This window comes from Falco rusticolus, chromosome 15, assembly GCF_015220075.1.
Source record: "Falco rusticolus isolate bFalRus1 chromosome 15, bFalRus1.pri, whole genome shotgun sequence".
Taxonomy (NCBI): Eukaryota; Metazoa; Chordata; class Aves; order Falconiformes; family Falconidae; genus Falco; species Falco rusticolus.
This window is the reverse complement of record NC_051201.1, coordinates 14,740,240-14,759,268: the sequence shown is the minus strand read 5'-3', so window position 1 is coordinate 14,759,268 and position 19,029 is coordinate 14,740,240. Positions and strand designations below refer to the sequence as shown.

The window sequence follows — 19,029 nt, the reverse complement described above, 5'->3', positions numbered from 1 at the left end:
GCTTCAACCCGTGTTGCCTACGGGAGATTTGAAAAAAAAATCTTCGATGGGCTTACATGTGTCGCTATGATTTTACACGTAGCCTACCGGTACGGCAACCGTTCGCGGCCATGCTCCCGGCTGCCCGGAACAGCAGCGGCTCTGGCCGCTACAGCCCCCCATCGCCCGCTCGGACGTGTCCGGGAGGACGCGGAGCCCCCGTGGTACCCCCGCTGCCCGGGAGCTCGCCCTCCCCGGCGGAAAGCCCCTCTCCCGGGGGTTACAGTTAGCCCTTCCCCCGACATCGCCACCTGCCCCCACCTCGGGCCCTTTTCCCTAAGTAACATCTCCCCTCAGAAGCTAACGCGATGTGATGGATAACCAGAGGGACGGCAGCCAGGGCAGGCAGCAGGCTAAGTGCGCCTTTTTATTAACTTCTTGTAAAGTAATAGCTCCATTTTAGCTGTCACTCTTGTCAGACAACAGCCGCACAATAGCGTGTGATGGGCTCTTCCCGGCGCCTCAGCTGCAGGCAGCACGCTGCAGCCAGGCAGGCAGCTGGGCACGCCGCACTGCTGGAGCCGCGCGGGCTCTCTGCCACCAGCGAGGGGGAGAAGGGGAGGAACAGAACACGAAGGGGAGGACCGGCTCCCTTGTGCCCCACCGGCACCCCAAACAAAGGCGGGCGGCCGCGGCTCAGGCTCACCGAGCCACCGCGTCCGGGAGCGGGGCTGCACGGCTGACCCGCTCCGCCGCGGTCGCTGCGGACGCGCTCCCGATGGCCAGCACTGCCGGGCTGCTCTGCGCAGAGGGGCAAATCCCTCAGACGGGCGGGGAGCATCGGGGCGTGGGGCGTGACGCACGGCGGGGGGGGCTCAACGGGGCCACTACAGGCTCCCCGTAGGGACGGGGCGACAAGGGCTGCTGCCCCGCCGCTACGGCGGCAGCCGCCACCCCCTCTCGGTGCCCGGCCGGGCGGGAGGAGCACAGCGGCCCCGCCGGCTGCGGCTGTGGCTGCTTGCGGGGCTCCGTGGGGGGCGGGCACATGCGTACAAGCGGCTCATCCAGGCAAACACCCCTCACATCTTAAATGAGCTTCATTTACCGGCAGCCGCTTCAGTCGCTGCCGGGCTGCGCTCGGACCGCCTTACGGACAGCGCCCCCGCCCCCCGCCCCCCGGGGCAGGCCAGCCCCGACGGAGCCCGCCGCGCCCCGCGCTAGATGGGACTGAGCGTGGCGGAGGCTCCGGGCTCGGGCGGCGGAGGCTGAGCGCGCCCCGCGCGGGGGCGCCGGGCATGGCCGCGGGCGGGCGGGGGCCGGCCGAGCCGTAGCCGCGGGCCACAGCGCCCTCGCGGGATGCCGCCGCCGCGCCCGGCCGCGGCCATGGAGCGCCGGTGATCGCTGCCGCCGCGGAGTGGCCGCCGCGGCCCGCCGGGAGACAATGGCCCTGCACAAACTCTGCTCGGTGCTGGAAGGTAGGAGCCGCGGGCGGCACGGCGCCCTCCGCGGGAGAAGCTGCCCGCGCCCCGCCGGAGCGGAGACCGCGGCACCCCCGGCGGCGCCCGCCCCTTCGGCTGCCCCCTGCGGCCCCAGCTCTGCCTCGGCCGCCTCCTACCGCCGGCGGAAACTTTGGTGCGAGGGGCAGGGGGGCTGCGCGGGGGGCGGCCGCCCCGCCGCTGCCGGGGCTGCTCCTGCCGGGTGGCCGCCGGCGCCCCGCGCAGCCCCGCCGCACCGCTTCCCAGCTGGGCAGCCGGCGGCCCCCGGCCCCGCTCTGCCCCATGCGAAACCGGCGCCGCGGCGGCTCGGGTCTGCGGCCGGGCGCTGCCGGGAGCCCAGCGCGGGGCCGCGGGGGCCAGGAGCCCGCAGCCACCCCGGACTGCCCCCAGCCCCGCTGGGCGCGGGCGGGCGGGCGGAGCACCTCTGTTTGGCTGGGGGGGCGGGGGGGGTCCCGGCCCACAGAAGCGTGGGTCGCGGCGGCAGCCACCCTGCCCCGGTGCCTCGTCTATTCCCGAGACGCACTGAGACCTCTACGCTCCCGTCTTATCGCAGTAGAAATACTCTTTCCGCTTTCGGAACTCTCCTAACGAGCTGCCCAACAGCGATCACGTTGTGGTACTTGTTGTCGGGAGCAAAATCTGTTTTAGGCAAGGTTTTTACAACAGCAGTCACCGGAGTCACCAGGTACTACCTGGCCGGCATTTACCTGTGTCTCTCTTCCTCTTGAGGCTTTTAAATCTTGTTTCTAACTTCTTTAGATTCAGAGGTAGACAACTGAGGAAGGCTCCTCCTCATCCTAGCATTTCTTTGTCTGTGGTATTATTTATACAGCTCGACAACGGGCAAGGGTTTTGTTAGAAAATAAAGCTAAATATGGCAGTTAACCTTGTGCCTCAAGAGATTATTGCTAGCATTCTATATCTCCTTTAGCAATAGCAGACTTGAACCATCAGTGATTATTTTTTTATGGTTATTATTATTAAAGTATTCTGTTAGGAAATTTTGGAATGTCTGCTTGCATGATTGAAGCCAACAAGGCATTACTGCAGAGTGGAGAACTCTTTCTGATACACACTGATGTCCTCCCACGGTATGAAAGTTGTAAAGAAGTCTGTTTTACAAATACCCAATTTTACCATGACCCATAAAAATCCCAAGTTCCTGACCTGAAGGACCGAGGTCTTGAGGGTTTAAATAAATATTTATCATTTATTGGTATAATATTGAGAGACAGAAGATGCTTGCCCTCAATAACTCTCTGTCTCCCTATATAGGTGTTAACCATCCACTCAGATAACATCGGGATGGATATAAGGCTTACATGGAGGAGAAAAGGCATTTATATTTTTTTTCCTACTTCCTCTTTAGGTAACATAGTTAAATACCATAAGCCAACCATAAAATACAACTGACTTTTCTACTTCTTAATTACTTGCCATATATGCAGATTTAATTATGTTTCAGAAATATGTGATTGCTGCAAATGTGGCTGTACAGATTTTCTCCTGAGCAGACCTCATGCCAGTCTTCTATAATCACACTAGCATCCAGGTAAAAAGTCCCTCTACAGGAAGTTTTTTGTATTATTCATAATCTATAAATTACACAAAGCCATTAGTCAATAAGCTGTTAGTATTTTAAATGCATCACTTGCCATGACTACAGAAACAACCTATCATTACTTAGCATCGTACACTCCCTTTTATCTCTTCTTCACTAGAAGTCTTCCTGTAGTCCATTTATTACATCTAATCAGAAAGAAAAAAATACTCCTATAAATAGACACATAGATTTAATCCCAAAAGGAAACTGTTAGGAATAACATTTAAAGTAAGCTTCCATATTTTACAAGTTACATCTTAAATTCTGCATGGAAGCTTTACCTACAGTGGCAGTAATTTTTTCTTTCTTTTTTTTTTTTTTTTTTTTTTTTTTTTTTCCCTCCATACAAATAGCTTTGTCTGCTGAACTGGGAGAATGCTGCTAAACCACATATAAAGTACCACAAAGCTCAGTATATTGTGAAAAGTCACGTAGCTTTTAACAATACTTAGACACGGTTTAATCTTATGTTCTTAACAGGGAATGCATATATACATTTCTGTCATCCACAAAGGATATATTTTTTTTGGCTGTATACCTCAGGGCAGAAGAGAGTCCATAATACTCACTTTGTGGCAATTCAGATTTCTTCTATTACACTTGTTCAGAACTAGTCTTATGTTCTTCCTCAGCTATATCAATAATAAGGGGTGATTTATATGAACATCTTTATATAATTCTTATTGCCTCTGTCCGTAGTGTTCAGCAAAATTTTTTGAAGTCTCACCCTGAATCCCATCATCTTACACTGGTTATTTGCTCTTATTCAGATCTCCCAGCCATTAGGGCTGGCTGGAAGCGGTGGTGAACCACAACAGCACTGAGGTGCCAATAGCTGCAGGTTTCGCTGAAGTGGAGCCCAGCCAATGCCCACCTGCTTTCTCAGTGGTGTATGTAGCGTGATGGAGGCCAAGGTGCTTTCTGCATCTTGGTTGCAGAAAAGACAAAGCCTTTTCCTCCTGTCTTCCGTTCTCAATGAGACTTTAAGCACACTAGAATCATTCTTTAATCCTAGCACAGCCTGCAAAATGCAACTGCTCTACAACAATAAACTATTATAACGCTCTGCTTTTGTAAGAGAGAAAAGCAGCTGCTTTCTTTATAAAGCCATGTTCCTGTTAATGTTTTGGAAGGAAATATGTCTATTTTTAATTTCCTCATATCTGCTATTCCCCCAAAAGGTGCTTGCTACGAGCTTGTTCCTATTCTTCAAATATGCTACCTCTTTCATTTCCATATGCTATTATTTGGTTAAAAGAACCCACAAAGCCCAAGTTAAATCCTAACCGCACTGTAGTTTTGGACTGTTTCAGTTATTATATTGGATTAACTTAGAAAGCCAAAAGGAGAATTCTGTAGTTTCTGTCCTGATAATTCAACAAGCAGGCAGGGCCAGAACAAATTACTGCTACTTCGGGAAAGTCAACATTCCCAGCCTTCCAATGAGCTACAGAATTATTTCCAACTCTGGCAGGTTGCAAGAATGTGGACTACTATGATTAACTTCCTGCCATTCTGCTCAGCCCCCTCATTTGCATTTTGGCATGATTTTAACAGCTAATTTCTCACAAACAAGTAGTGTTAGGAAGTAACACTTCCTTCCACACAAAAGCTAGGAATTAACAGCCTCCTGTTTCCAAAACCAAAAGGTGTAGCAATGGCCTAAAAAGCTAACAACAAGCAGAGAAAAAAGGTAATTCAAAAAATCTGTTAATGATTTCATGATTTGTCCACTGAAACAAGAAAGTACTGGCTGTAGAGGCTGCAGTGGCCCCAGTGAAGGCAGTATCAAGTGTGAGTCAGAATTTCATTTTTTGGCTTAAAAACACCGTCTACTTGCAACTTCGCTGCTGCACTGAAAAAAAGCTAAGCACCAGACAGCTTGCACCACTAAGCAGTTAGCAGAAGTAACTCTAGTAACTGTAGAATAGGATTCAAAAAGCTGCTGTGTTATAAACAAGGAAGGTATTTGGTGGAATGTATTATGCCTTGCTATTAATATGTATCCAAATTTCATACCCAAAATGCACCAACCCCAGAGTAGTAGAACTTCAAAAACATTAACTCCCTACTTTTCCTAAGACATAGTTGACAATGGCTGCTAAAATTTTTACAGAACAAATTGGTTATAATTACACTGATATTAATAGAAGAGTTCAGTGTATAAATCACGTAGGTATATAGTTGTAGCTGGCATGCAGAATAACACAGGACTGAAGCTAAAGCAGCTACTGAATTATGTATCCCTGTCTAATGAAAAAGCTAAGATTTTTCAGCACTTTCCCTGAGGTTTAATTCACAGAGAGATTAGGCATAAAAATTACTCCCAAAATGAAACTTTATAAGCTATTCATCATTTATGAACCTGTCAGAAATTCACAATATAATTCATTGCAGGAGTGGTGAAGAGAGCTGATAAACAGCTGCAATTATACCAGAAATTGCATGTACTCTTGTACATGTTGTTTACATATAAAACAGTTTACACATGTAGTGATGGACATGCTTTTGTGGACTGAAGGAAAATCTTAATTACAGTGTCTTGGATACAGTTGGGGGTTCTAGTACTGCAAACAAGCTTGCTGCTTTTCTGCCCTATATACTCCAATTCAGTTTTTAATTAATGAAGCACTTCAGTCTTGGACAACTTAAACAGCTTGCTACCTTTAAATAGCTTGCTACTTCTATTGATACGTGACCGACAACTGCCACCTCAAATACTGCAAGTGATTGGGGTGGGGGAGTGTATATTTTTCAACAAAGAATCAGCAGGTAACATTTCATGAAAAAAATCCACATTTCTTTTAGCTTATCTTTGTGCTTCACTCCATTTTCTATTATTACAAAGCTGGCCCACTATGCAGCAGGAAAGGACTGCCAATATGTTAACAGTATATTTCACAAAACCGCCTTCTTTACCATACAATGAAATCCATGAACACAGAGAAGTTTCTCTTTAAGGAACTGAAAGTGAGGAGCTAGAAAAAAATACTAATTTATACTCTGTACACAAATTGTTGTCAGACGTGATAGAAGACAGCAGAACTTTTGATACTAATTCCGTAATAGACATTCCTGAAGACATTTCTACTGAAAAATACACTGTATCGATAATAAATACCAAGAGATGAAAAAGTTTGGTTCAATTTGATCTATTTTTAAGTCAAAAGTATCCCTATCTAAGTGTTCTAGGAATAAGTGATCTCTGTATTCATAATTGTCATATACAGTAGGTTCAGTTCTGTCAGCTACAGGGAAACCATCTGAACTTTAAGTCAGTGTATATATTTTAATAAGGTTTTTGAAACCCCTCATCAACGTGGTTTGCACATGCAGCCTTCTCTTCAGTCTCTTGCTGCACACAGCTTGGAGATGAAAAAAGATCTTCCCTGTAAAAAGGAAAGCTTCTATTTTAAAAATGAAAGATATCATTCTTCCGGCAGAAGTTTTGCTGGCAGACATGCCCAGGAATGGATTATAAGTAGCAGGATGTGGGGCAACTGGTAAAATGAAGCAGCCCACAGCTGCTTATACATTTCTAATGGAGGAAGGGATCAGAAACGTTAAATGTTTTGAGCAGACCTGGAGGGGACTCTGTCACAGATCCATCCAAGCATGAATTGTTCTGCAGATGATTTTGATCAAAAGGACGTGGGAGAACTGCATTTGCTTCCTGAATCAGTTAACCTGGTTTCTCCATAGAGATACAGACTCCCAATTTGTTTCTTTGGCAATCTCTAAGAGAGGAATCCCTACTGGAAACAGCTGGAGTGAGATGAAACTGTTGTATCTGAGAATAGACTTGCATGCATTCAGATATCCTGCTGGCATGCTAATGGCTAACAAGATTTGGATCTTAGAAAGGCGCTAGAGTCACTGTTAATAGATGATGAAGCCCACTTCTGCTATCAAGCTTTTGTGAGGAGAATTAAAACAGGTTGGCAGCTCCACTAGCATGCTCTGGGTAAGGCTTACAAACAGCTAAAACACATCTTGCCTGATGCACACCTTCATCTCTGTTACTTGGTCCCTTGGCAATCCTGCAGTATATTCCAGTATGAGGAATCACCAGGGCTGTTAATAGGCTGTTACAGGGAGCCACCTTAACTGCTCTTTGATACTCATTTTACCAATCTGCAAATGTCCTGTTGAGACTACAAGAGATTAGGGAATATATTCAGACTACGAACTGTAAGAGCATGTGGGATTCAAAAACTGCTTGTGTTTTCATCCTCAGCAATAGAATTGTTTGCCTAAAAAAGCAGCAACAGATGCAACCCAGTATTCCTTTTATCAATTAGCAAATGTCACCAAATGCTAGGAAGAGAGAGAAAAATCTCATTCCCTGGAATTTACAGTTTGTGTTTCTGAGCTAAAAATCAGAAATGCACTTAATTAAATAATTAAAGTGCCTGGATACTTTACCGTGCATGTCTAATTGTCTGTCTAAAGTTCTTTATGAGAAGACTGGTCAATCACTTTGAATTTGTGCAGCCTCTAACATCACAGACCCTATGCTTGATCAGAGTCCTTAAAAGCAACCAAAGCCTGTATAAGTAATTTATGTTGTACATATAATCTTGGCCAGAGAATAAGATATGACGTCACAAATGTCCCCACCACAGTAACAGCTAACATTAATGTTTAGATGTACATGGGAGAAAAAATGCATGTAAAAGCTGGGGTACTGTGACTAGCAGTTACTGAAAGTAACATTAATTTTAGTACACGGGGCAAATTAGGACCTAGGTTTAAGAATAGTACACAGAAAAGGATTCATTCCCATAAGGCAAAACGTAGTATATAATTAAGATCAAGCATTTGTTACTCTAGGCTGTAGCTGCCAGAAAGAAGCAGGCATCCTGGCAAGATTTTGTAACATGCATGACCTGTGTGTTGCCAATTAGTGTCTGTTTGGACTCTATGTGTACAAGGTGCTGCCTAATCCAGGGAGTACAGCATGAAGATAAAACAGTGAATCCTGCCTGAAGCAATGTCTGTCATCTTTATCCCTAGGATTCTGACTACCGCTATAGTAAGAACATGTAATACTCTAAATGATTAAGTCTTTATTTTAAAAATTGGTGGAATTTTTCACTCAGTTTCTCAGCTGTGCATGACTGCTCCCCAGTTTGATATTCAGCTTGCCCTGCATGCATAGATCCCCCACTGTCATCACTGAAGACAGACACTGCTCTCAGAGCCACACAGCAAATCTAGTCTGTTTTCTCTATATGCGAAGATTCCTAGAGCGTGTAGAAAAAGCAGAGGAAAGACATACCATAGGGAGCTTAGAGCAGTACTGTATCCCATGAAATCTGAAGTATGCATCTTGCCAGAAAGCACAAGCATATGTCAGATTTGCAGCCTTAAGCACTTGTTTTTCTAAGCAACACACTGATTTCTCAATATTGGGTTGTGCACCTGTTTACTGTAAAACTAACTATTATTCTCATTTTTAAAGAAAAATAGGAGCCATTCATTTGTGAATCTCTGTATTTCAATACAAAAATTTACGATTTTTTTTTTGCAGCTTAGATCAATTTTAGAGAATTTTATGAAATGTCAGCTAAGAAAATCTTGATTCCTGCAAACAATGCATAGTTTATTACACCAGTTCAGAGGATTTTTTTACATTATTCCATAAGCCTATTTCAACAACAGAATAGTAAAAAGAATTTGCAAGCTATGGTTACTGTTTTTACTCTTAAAAATTTATACAGCTGTCTGCAGGCCATGTGGTCTAAAATATTTCATGCAAAGAAGTGGAAATGAAAAATCGATTCTTTCAAAAACAGAGACAGAAGCTTGCTACTTTTTCTTTATTTCTGCTTAATGTTCACATAGGTAAAAACTATAAGAGCTTTAAATGGTAGTACGAAAGTATGCACCATAATTCATGGAATAAAAGTCTGAGCAAATAGCAGATTCATGAATAAAATAAGCCCCTCTTAATCTGCCTGCCTCAGTGGCTGTGCTGCTGTTGGCTTAATGATAGCCTCTTCTACAGTGTACATATGAAATAAAAGCTCAATTTAAGTTGCAGAAGCACTAACCTCTGTTATGTTTACCAACTAAATATCTCTAAGTTTATAATGTCAGCCTCCCATATTTCAGTGTCCTCTAGTAGAATTTTCACCACACTGCTCCATTAAAAACAAAACAAACACACCCTTCTGCCTCTTTGATATTCAATGTAGTCATGCAATCCTGCACTGTTTGTGCTGTTGGTTACATTAGCAAACAATGTTCGAGTGGCATTCTTAGATACTTACTACCTCTGCTTCCTGCACCATAATGGAATATGGAGCTAAGTCTAGAGTTATCTTTCATCCACACTGAAGGACAGTTGTATCACAGTGATATGTGGTAGACTTTAAAAGAAGAAAAAAGAGGGAGCAGAGGAATACTGTGTCCCATTGCAAGTTCATTGCAAGTAATTATTTGAATTTCAGTTTATTAGAAATAACAAGATCATTCTTCATGCTTCTGGAAGTGCTACAAGACTTTTAGTGAAAGTAGTTTAGTATCTTGTGTCTGTTCTAGCTGCTCTGTGTCCCCACATGCAGTACAAGGACACTGGTTCAGCAATAGCTCTCCACTATCCTACAGCATCTCTCTTCCCTAGACATCTTCCTTCCTTCTTACTGACTTGCATGGTCCATACTAGTCTTTGAGATTCAAAAATATCTTTCCAGGAAGAGGTATGGATTTAGGACACCAAGTGATTTCTTTGTTGTTTTTAAAATGCATACAAAAATGGGTTAATGGAATCAGTCTAAAAGGTCTAAAAATATCCTGACTGATTTTTTTTTCCTTCTTTCTTTTCATCCTGAACATTGATGGGCCTTGTTTTCAGGCAAAAAACTCGTTTGCTATCCCATGTTATACTGTGTCACGTAAATGCACGCAGTTTAAGGCAATACTACCTGAGGCATCCCTGCACAGTACTCTTAGGAAGAGAAGATGTAAGTCCTCTCTCCACCTTTTTGCTAGCAATGCCACAGAGCTAAGGACAGCACACATACAGAGCATTAGTCAGAGATACCTCTTTTCTTTATCATGCTATCACCTGGAATAAAAGTAATGGCAAAGGAAGGCCTTTAAACATTTGCTGTGTGGGCTGAGAGTATGAAACAGATAGGCTTTGCCAGGGAAAGGCAAGAGATGGAAGAGATTAAAAATGAAGAAGATGAAAAAGGTGGGGAACAAAGGTGGCCCATACTTACTGTATCCACTCACCCATATAACATGACAAAAGGGAGACAGTAAGACAAATGCTCAGCCCATTTATCTTCTGTAATTGCCACAGGAAATATGCACTGTTCTTTTGCACTTACACACGCATACACAGCTCTGGACTATTTATAGAAGTGGCACAGGCTTTAGTGAAAGCCAGTCAGATTTTCTCAAGTCCTATTAGGAGGCTTGTTTCGGTATCCGCATTATTTCAAGAAGGGAAACACTGGTTAGTGTAACTGAACATCTATTCTTATGTTGTCTCTATCTGTACAAGAGAGCACAACTGCTGAAATAAACATAGATGCTTACTGATATTTTAAAACTGAAAAATTAAAAAAAAAGGTATATTGTAACAGTGTTACCAGTAGTAGACAGCTGTACTAAAAAAAACCCCAACAACCAAACTCAACAAACCTCCCAGTTATTTCACTGTTACTTGAAAGTGACTATCTGCATTAATTTTGATAGCCTTGAAGATATTTATTTTACTCATATTTCTGTTTGATTGCTTTAAGAAAAAATGACAAAACTCATTTCACATTTTAAGAAAGCAGCACAACAAGTTACAAAGAGATTGCTATCTCCTTGCAAAATAGAGGGTGGGCAGAGCACACCTTTACAAAAGGTTAATTCAACAGGAGGACATACAGGCACATAATTTACATAGGATTGTGGAAACTGCGTTTACTTTAATAATAAAAAGCCAACTTTGGAGTGTTTCTCCAAAACCAGTGTAGAAAAAGCCAAAGAAAATACATAGAGAACTTTATAACTACTATCAAGATTGTCTGTTAGGGACAAATGATCTCAGTAGTACAAATGCATTATACGTTCATGCGCTTAAACTCAGAAATCTTCGAGTGCACAGTTTAAGCACAGAAGCCACAAAAATGAACTGCAAATCATTTTGAAATAGTAGCATCTATATGAGAAAAACTAAAACCTAAAAATATCTGAAAACTGTCAATAAAGACAGGATATTTTATTTGCTTTAAAGACTAGTGAACATCCATAACTGGAAAACCAGTAAGGGTACTAGATACTTTCTTCTGAAGGATGCATTTTCAATGTAGGGTGTCAGCAATGATTAACGATTGATACTTTGTATTGGGATAATGACAGTCAGGATTTTCAGTATATTAATACTGATGAAAATGCAGAATTATTGTGAAGATGGAAGTTGCGAAACTACCTAAGTCTTAACCTACCAGCTCATAATCCATCCCTGAAAATCAAATAAGCTTCTAGGAACATAACACTTGTTTGCAAGACCCATATGGTATTTTAGAATACCCACAGTTGTGAACTTGACTTACAAGGGGAAAAGTGGTTGTTGGTGAGGAAAGTCTCATAATGATATACAGTTTTAATATGGGTAGAGAGAAGAAAGGGCAGCAGAAACATGCATAATAAACCACAGATGCTAGGTGGACACTTTCAGGGGCAGACTTTGGTTCCTTTTGTCTTTCCCCAAGATAATGTATCTATGCCGACATTACAGCAGCATCTAGATAAGTTCAGTCAAGATCACCGTAGTTCACAGTCAGTGCATGCTCACTGTGGAACTCTCTAAAGGGCTGAAAGTCTAACAGCAACACAGGGAAAATCACAGATAGAGGAAATGCTGCTTCAGCACAAGCCGCTAAAATGCCTGAGCAATGAGACAGGAAAAGTGAGAAAATAATTTTAACTTCTTGAATGTGACAATAAAATTCATGTTGAAATCTTTTTTCCCCTGCAGTGGTAAGGCCATGCCTGTCTGACTTAGTATTAACAAGTAGATTAAGAACATGGGAAAGGCCATACCACGTCAAATCAAAGGTCCATTGAACCTGGTATCTTCTTTCACAGATATAAAAGGAGAAAGAGCATAAAAGTAGAGCAAATTATATTTGCCCCAAATACCATCCCGGACTTTCAACAACTTATGGCTTAAGGGGTTTCTGAAACAATTTTCTATTTCAAGGATGCGTTATGAAATATGTGCACTAGAAAAATAATAATCTTTGTTTACTTTGAACATGCTACCTGCTAGCTTTGTCTGATATCTCCTGGTTCCTGTACAGGAAGAGACAACAAGTAGTTACTCTCTATTCACCATGTGAATGACATTTGGCGATGTTATACCTTGTGTCTTGTCTCCTCTCAGGCAGCTGCTGTCCAGGGCAAAGAGTCCTAGCTTACTTAGCTAGTTCTCAAAGGTATGTGTCCAGATTTGTAGAGATACTCAAGATGGAAGCAAATGAAGGATTTGAAGAGTAACATGATTATATACTCTCTTTCATTCTCTTTTCCCATCCTGGTAATCCCTAACAATCTGAGGAGACAAAGCATTTTATGAAAATCTGGACATTAAGACTGCTTTAAAACTATTGATGAATAGTGGAATATGTGCTGTTCAGACTGACACTTCGAAAATGTAAATGTAAGGAAAAGGCCAAAAGCAAAACATCTAGACAGCTTCATTTTAGGGAAGGAGGAAGGAAGGGAAGGGAAGACTGAAGGGAAGGAAAGGGAGGAAGGAAGGCAGGAGGGAGAAGCGTGTTGGAAGAAAGAGGATAGCAGAATCTTTAACAGGTTCAATATTCAGTCAGATCAGGTCTGGAAAACAGCAGCATATACCAACACCTGAGACTAACACAAAACTCCAGCAAACCAGAGTGCTTGCAGCGGTGCATGTCCTAACAGTGTCCACATCCTAGCTGTTGTCACTGCTCGAAGTCTCTCCCCATTGTTAGAACTTGTATCTGCTTGTTTTCTACTGCCACATCGTTCGCAGAACTCCGTGGTATTGTGGCAGCATCACAACAACCAGTCTTGCAAGAACTGTTCTATAGTACTCCTGAAATCCACGCAGGGATAAGACCACACAGTGTCTCCTGAGTTCCTGATTAATTTCTTGGAAGCTGGAGAAGTCTTTTGTACACATTATGTAAGTGGAGGTTTAGGATAAATAGGGTTAGATATAGCACTGAAACATCTTGTTTCAGGATATAAAAGTTATATAGAAGATAGATACCATGTAACTTTATAAAATGCTTGCAAATTAGTAGATACTCTAGAATACATTCTTGAAGTCCCCTCAAACAGTAAATAGCTATTCTCATATACGCTTTCTTAAAGAACCCGGAAGAAGAGCGGACAGTGCACTTAGGCTGCACTGGTTTCCTAAAGTTGAAATTTTAAGAACGTTCATAATTAATTATGTAATTCTGTATGTTCTGGGTTGTTTTGGTTAGTGATTCTAGGATTTGCATGAATCAGAACTGCAGAAAATGGTCTATAATTTTTATGAATTACTGATGTTTCTCCTGTCTGATTTCTCTCATCAGTGTTGCTAGTAACAATCCTTGTAGTGGAAGGGATTGCCATTGCACAGAAGACACAAGGTACAATTTTGGTTTGATCATTTTCTTTTAAAAAATTTAACAGTTTTATAATTTTTAAAAAAGCAATATAAATGAAAGAAAGTGTTTGTGTTCAGGTATTAATAGCTCTTGAATTACCAGTATGAATTCCAGGATTTTCCATTTCCCTGTTTACCGCATTTTTTTCCAATTGAACAAAGCCATCCAGTGACAAAGAACATGGAAGTTCACTTACCCAGTTAATATTCCATGGCTTCAGACCTTACGGGGGGGGGGGGGGAAGGAAATTCATGTTTTCTGTACCTGACAACAAGCTTTTCAAATAGTCTACCCACAAACATTTTTAAGGCTGCTGAGTGGGGAAGGCATCAGTTTCACAAACCTTATTTTCTCATATGTGGGATTAACCTACACTTAGGAAAGAAGAATTCCTTGAACTGACACCTACAGAATTTTCTGGAACCATTTCTGCAGGAGAGACCAAGTTTTCACCCCCATAAATCAAAAAGCTGCCAAGATACCAGTGGAAGGTGATGAAATTACTGGAGGCAGTTAAGACCTGTATCAGTATGGACACCCTTTCGAAGGTCTGCAAAGAAAAACTACATAAATATAAATAGCATTATGAGAGCACCCTGTGACATTTAGGAAAAATCTAGCAGAAACCACATCTCTGGTATCTTGTTCTCTCTAGTTCTGCTGATACCAGGAGAAGAGCAAAGGTACTTAAAAAGAATGTGAGAGAGCTCATACTATTCCCAATTCATTTTCTCCTGGGATAAGGAAATGCAAACTAACAAAGGTGCTATGAATGGTCCAGCACGGTGCACTACCTTACTAAACTGCATAATCTCAGTCAAGGATCATATTTTCCCGTACTTCCAGAAGAAAAGTTTTGATCTTAAATGAGACCCTTAAGTACCAGTGCAATCTACCTATTGCTAGTAATTTTATTAACTACCATTGCTGTATTTAGTGTATTTACATATTATAATCCATTCTGTTATAAGCATTCTGTATTAAAAAAATTATTGTAAATAGATATTCAACCTAAGGGCCATGTACTTCAGTTTTTTCTGGAATCAGAGGCAAAAATAGTAAAACCTAACAAATATTTTGGATTGTATTTGCATAGGAATGGAGAAGTATTAAGCTGTAATATAATGCTGCTGTATTGGCAGCCACTCTCACTATCTGACTTAGAAGAATATCAGAAAATCTAAACTGACGTGGGTAAAAAAAAAATATTCCCTCTCTTCCCTTCCCAAGGATTACTGGTCATACTTGATATTAAAAAACTGTGATCTCTTTAGGATATACCATATCACTAAATTAAACATAAGATTTTCCTAGCTAGATGTTAACAAGTGCATAGAGGAGGGTTTTCAACCAAAATAAATTACTTTGTTCTTTTATAGTACATGTGTTACGTCAGTGTTTTGCTTTTGCAAGATCAAATTTGCATGCTTGCAAGAGGAATTTATTTGATCACTTCTTCTTCACTTAAGGTGGACAAAATATTGGAGTGAATCGCATTCCTCCTACCCAGTGTGACAACTGGGTACGGACAAGTAATGGAGGACATTTTGCTTCACCAAACTACCCTAACATGTACCCACCAAACCAGGAGTGCATCTATATCTTAGAAGGTACATGGTGTATTTCTGTTTTATTGAGTTGTAATCTTGCTGTTAAATGGGTAATTGTGAACTGTAAAAACTGTGTCATTTTACTATACTGTCAGGTATTGTATAGCCATACTGGTAATATAATCAATTCTGCAGTCATCTGGTTGAACAACAAGCTAAATTTGCTCTCTGAAGTAATAATAACAAATCAATAGAAAACACAAACATTCAGGAATTAGCTGTATGGCATAAGACATACCCTCACAGCCAGAAAAAGCAGCGTCAGATCTACTATAATCTAAGAAGGCACGGAACTATTAAGATAAAAATAAAAAAATATCACTTCCAATATTGCTCATAATAAACTGCAAAAGATGGTTGAAGACTATCTGGCATTAATCAGACCATACTGTGTTATTCCAAGTCTATCTCACAAGCAGAAAATCTTTATGCTGTCCTTTATTAATAAGAAAAAGACACATCTGACTGCCATAGCACTGTACTAAAAGTATGGAGATTTGTTAACACTGCTGAGGTCACTATTAAAATAATGTGATGAGAACAAAAAAAAAAATCATTAAGTAAAATACAACCACATTCCAATGAGAATATCTTGGATAAAGGTTGCAAGACTTGGGACACACTAATTATTTTTTCCTCTTATTAGAATACACCCAAAACCCACTGGAGTCAGCTGAAAACCTTAGTCAGCTTAATCATCAGATTCATATCAATTAATTGAAATATTTCAAGTAATATGTTTCAGTGAGTTTTTATTTGTATAGTACTGTTTCATAGACACCCTCATTTTTGCTTGTATGCATGCACATCTGAAGTTTTGCATCTTCCTTGCCAGTGAAGGCACTGGGGAGTTCCATCCTGTCCAGCTCAGGGTTCACACGTACCAGATCCGTTGCTGGATCTCCCTTGTGCAAGAAAGTTTCCATGGGGCACAGAATCGGTTTTCATGACTCTGTCCTCACAGTCCTTATACAGAAACATTACAGGTACCTGAGTGAGACCAAGGTCCTCCACACCTTCTAGCTAAGGCATAGTCCTTCCTGCAGACCACCGCCAATATGTGCAAACGGCTACGAATTTTTTTAACTCATGTAGCAAGTAAGGTGTAAGGTCTAAACAGAATGTTAGAGACATATAAGTAAATCATTTTTGCATTCAGAAGAAGCAGACAGCACGTGGTTCTTTAATGCTGTCATTTCAGATAACCAAGCAGTATCTGAAAGTTCATGTAGCTCAATAGATGACAAGAACAAGAAACACTGAAGCTATTCGTGCAATATAGTGTCAGGGTTCCAATGTGGAAGTCTAGTCACAAGGTATCATAGCTGCATCTCATCAGGATTTAGGGATCTGATCCAAATCCTGATGTTAGGCTGTCACCGGTTCAGACTTACCAACATCTGTAGACACCTGAATATTAGTAATAAATATATGAAGCATTTACACTTCTCTGAATATTCTAATAAAAGATCTCTCCTGCCAAAGGATCTCCAAATTTGGGCTTAATGTTTAGGAAATATACCCGTGAGTAGTTCTTTGTATCTTTTTATTTTCCATTCTTTTCTGCATCCATCAATATTTTGTCCTTTTTTATGTACTTTGCTTTCACAAAACACTGGTTTTACTTTATATCTTAATATAAACCTTGTTTGAATACCTTTGCATGTATGTTAATATCTGTTACATGTGCTGCGTTAAATTTATGTCATTACTGAATTCTCAACAATAAAGAACAGCAAGCAAAAAAAAATCCATAAAATCCCATGAAAAAGTATCTTTGGCTCAGTCATTTGTAAAATTGTTATTACAGTGTATCGAAGTTTTTGTAGCAGACTGCCAGATGTATTTTGAGAAGTTTCCAGTCTCTTTTTTATCTTGCTGTTTTGGAGGCCTGTCTTTTCATTATTTCATGTCTTCATGTGCTTTTTATATAGATCTTCATTAAATCTTTTGCTTGATTTTTTCTGTCTAGCTGCTCCACGACAAAGAATTGAGTTGACCTTTGATGAACCTTATTACATAGAACCCTCATTTGAATGTCGGTTTGATCATCTGGAAGTTCGAGATGGACCTTTTGGTTTCTCCCCTCTCATTAATCGTTACTGTGGTCTGAAAAGTCCTGCACTAATTAGATCAACAGGGAGATTTATGTGGATCAAGTTTACTTCTGATGAGGAACTGGAAGGAAAGGGATTTCAAGCAAAGTACTCATTTATACCAGGTAAAGATATCTAAAATCCTGATCAGGTTAATGACCATCTGCTCCCATTGAACTCTGGATGTATTTATGCTGGCAATCTAGAGATGTATTTCATCATAACTTCTTACAAAGGCAAAGTGACAATGCAATAGTTACAGTGTCAGTCCTGCTAATCCTACAGTGTACTTGACTAAAACCCCTTTGGCAAATTGACTGAAGGAAATTACAGGTCTCTAGTTTGCTTGTGGAGAAGTCAGTTGATCTTGTTCATGATGAAGGCTTCATCAGCTTCCCTGTTACTCTTAACTTGTACCAGTTTCACAGGTGGTAGGAATGGAAAGAGCAGTTACGTAGACAAATAGCTGGCATTTTCAACAGCCTATCTTCTAGGAATGTAAGACACTATGACAAAAACACTTGAAGCATATTTACAATAGCACTTCCAGCCAGATGCAAAACATTTTAAATCTTCATTCTGAAAAGCCAGAAGAAATATCTATACAGTCCAAGCATCAGCTCTTAGTGTAACTAGTTTCCTTGAAATCACAGGCTCAGGCAACAGAATTGTTCTTTGCTCAAAGTACTATGTAATTTACAGGGCATGAAGGAAAGGACAATATGCTGACAGTGCCTTTTGACAAACAAAAAGTACATCTGCTCTGTGGGGCCACTTAAAACTGGCAGGGCATTCTTTTTACAAGAAAATTTGACCTGATGTTCTTGCGTAAAGCTTGACTGCTGTACTTCATAGGTACTGTATGTGTAGCTATCAGCATTTTATTGTCCTTTGGGACAAAAGACAATGTACAAATGTCAGCTCTGCTACTACTATACATGTATACACAGACATAACTTTTTAATGTCATCTTTACCCAACTGGTCTTTACCCCTACAGCACATGAAAAGACTCTACATGATTATATATTATAGCTTAGAGAACTGTATGCCTTGCTAGGGATTTAGACTTGGAAACTCTTCAGATTAACATGGTGACCAGTACACTGGGAAGAACGTGCTAAAATGTTTTCATAGGAACAATGCTTTTACATTTTGCTAAATCTATTTCCAAACTCATGTCATTAACATCAGTTTCAAAACTAACTTAGCCTAGTTCCAGGCTGGAACTTTAAATATACGTTTAAAGTATTATTTTCACAATAGATTGCAGCAACTGAAAGACTGGTATTTTTCTTTTCTTTCTTCTACATTTACATGGAGTGTGGTAAAACGTCTTGGGATTGTGAAAATGGAAGCAGACATGCACGTACAACCCCACTTCATAAAAAAAATAATGAGTTCACAAAGAAGGTTGAAAATCTTGCAGAATTTTGCATATAGTGATCATAGATTTCAGTACAGGTAGCTAAAACAAAGGAAGGTAAAGAAGGCATTTTCTCAACTGTACTGAGTCAAGCTCAGGACTGAGGTACTTTGGGGGAAGTGATAAACTCACTATACAGAAAAACATTTAGAGGATTACAGGAAGAACCAA

General features: G+C 41.1%; 1 protein-coding gene across 4 annotated transcripts in view; it reads left to right on the top strand.

Annotated features, from left to right (window-relative positions):
* The first annotated feature begins 927 nt into the window (after nt 1–927).
* The window catches only part of NETO2 (neuropilin and tolloid like 2), a 35,734-nt gene continuing 17,632 nt past the window's right edge, over nt 928–19,029 (top strand). For 2 of the 4 annotated variants that reach the window (XM_037409407.1, XM_037409406.1), the window contains exons 1-4: nt 928–1,454; nt 13,653–13,709; nt 15,197–15,337; nt 17,310–17,558. In XM_037409407.1, the coding sequence (XP_037265304.1) occupies nt 1,421–1,454; nt 13,653–13,709; nt 15,197–15,337; nt 17,310–17,558 (481 nt within the window). In that variant the 5' untranslated portion in view covers nt 928–1,420. Of the gene's footprint in view, nt 1,455–13,652; nt 13,710–14,106; nt 14,276–15,196; nt 15,338–17,309; nt 17,559–19,029 lie in introns of all 4 variants that reach the window. The other 2 variants (XM_037409408.1, XM_037409405.1) reach the window with 2 other exon arrangements.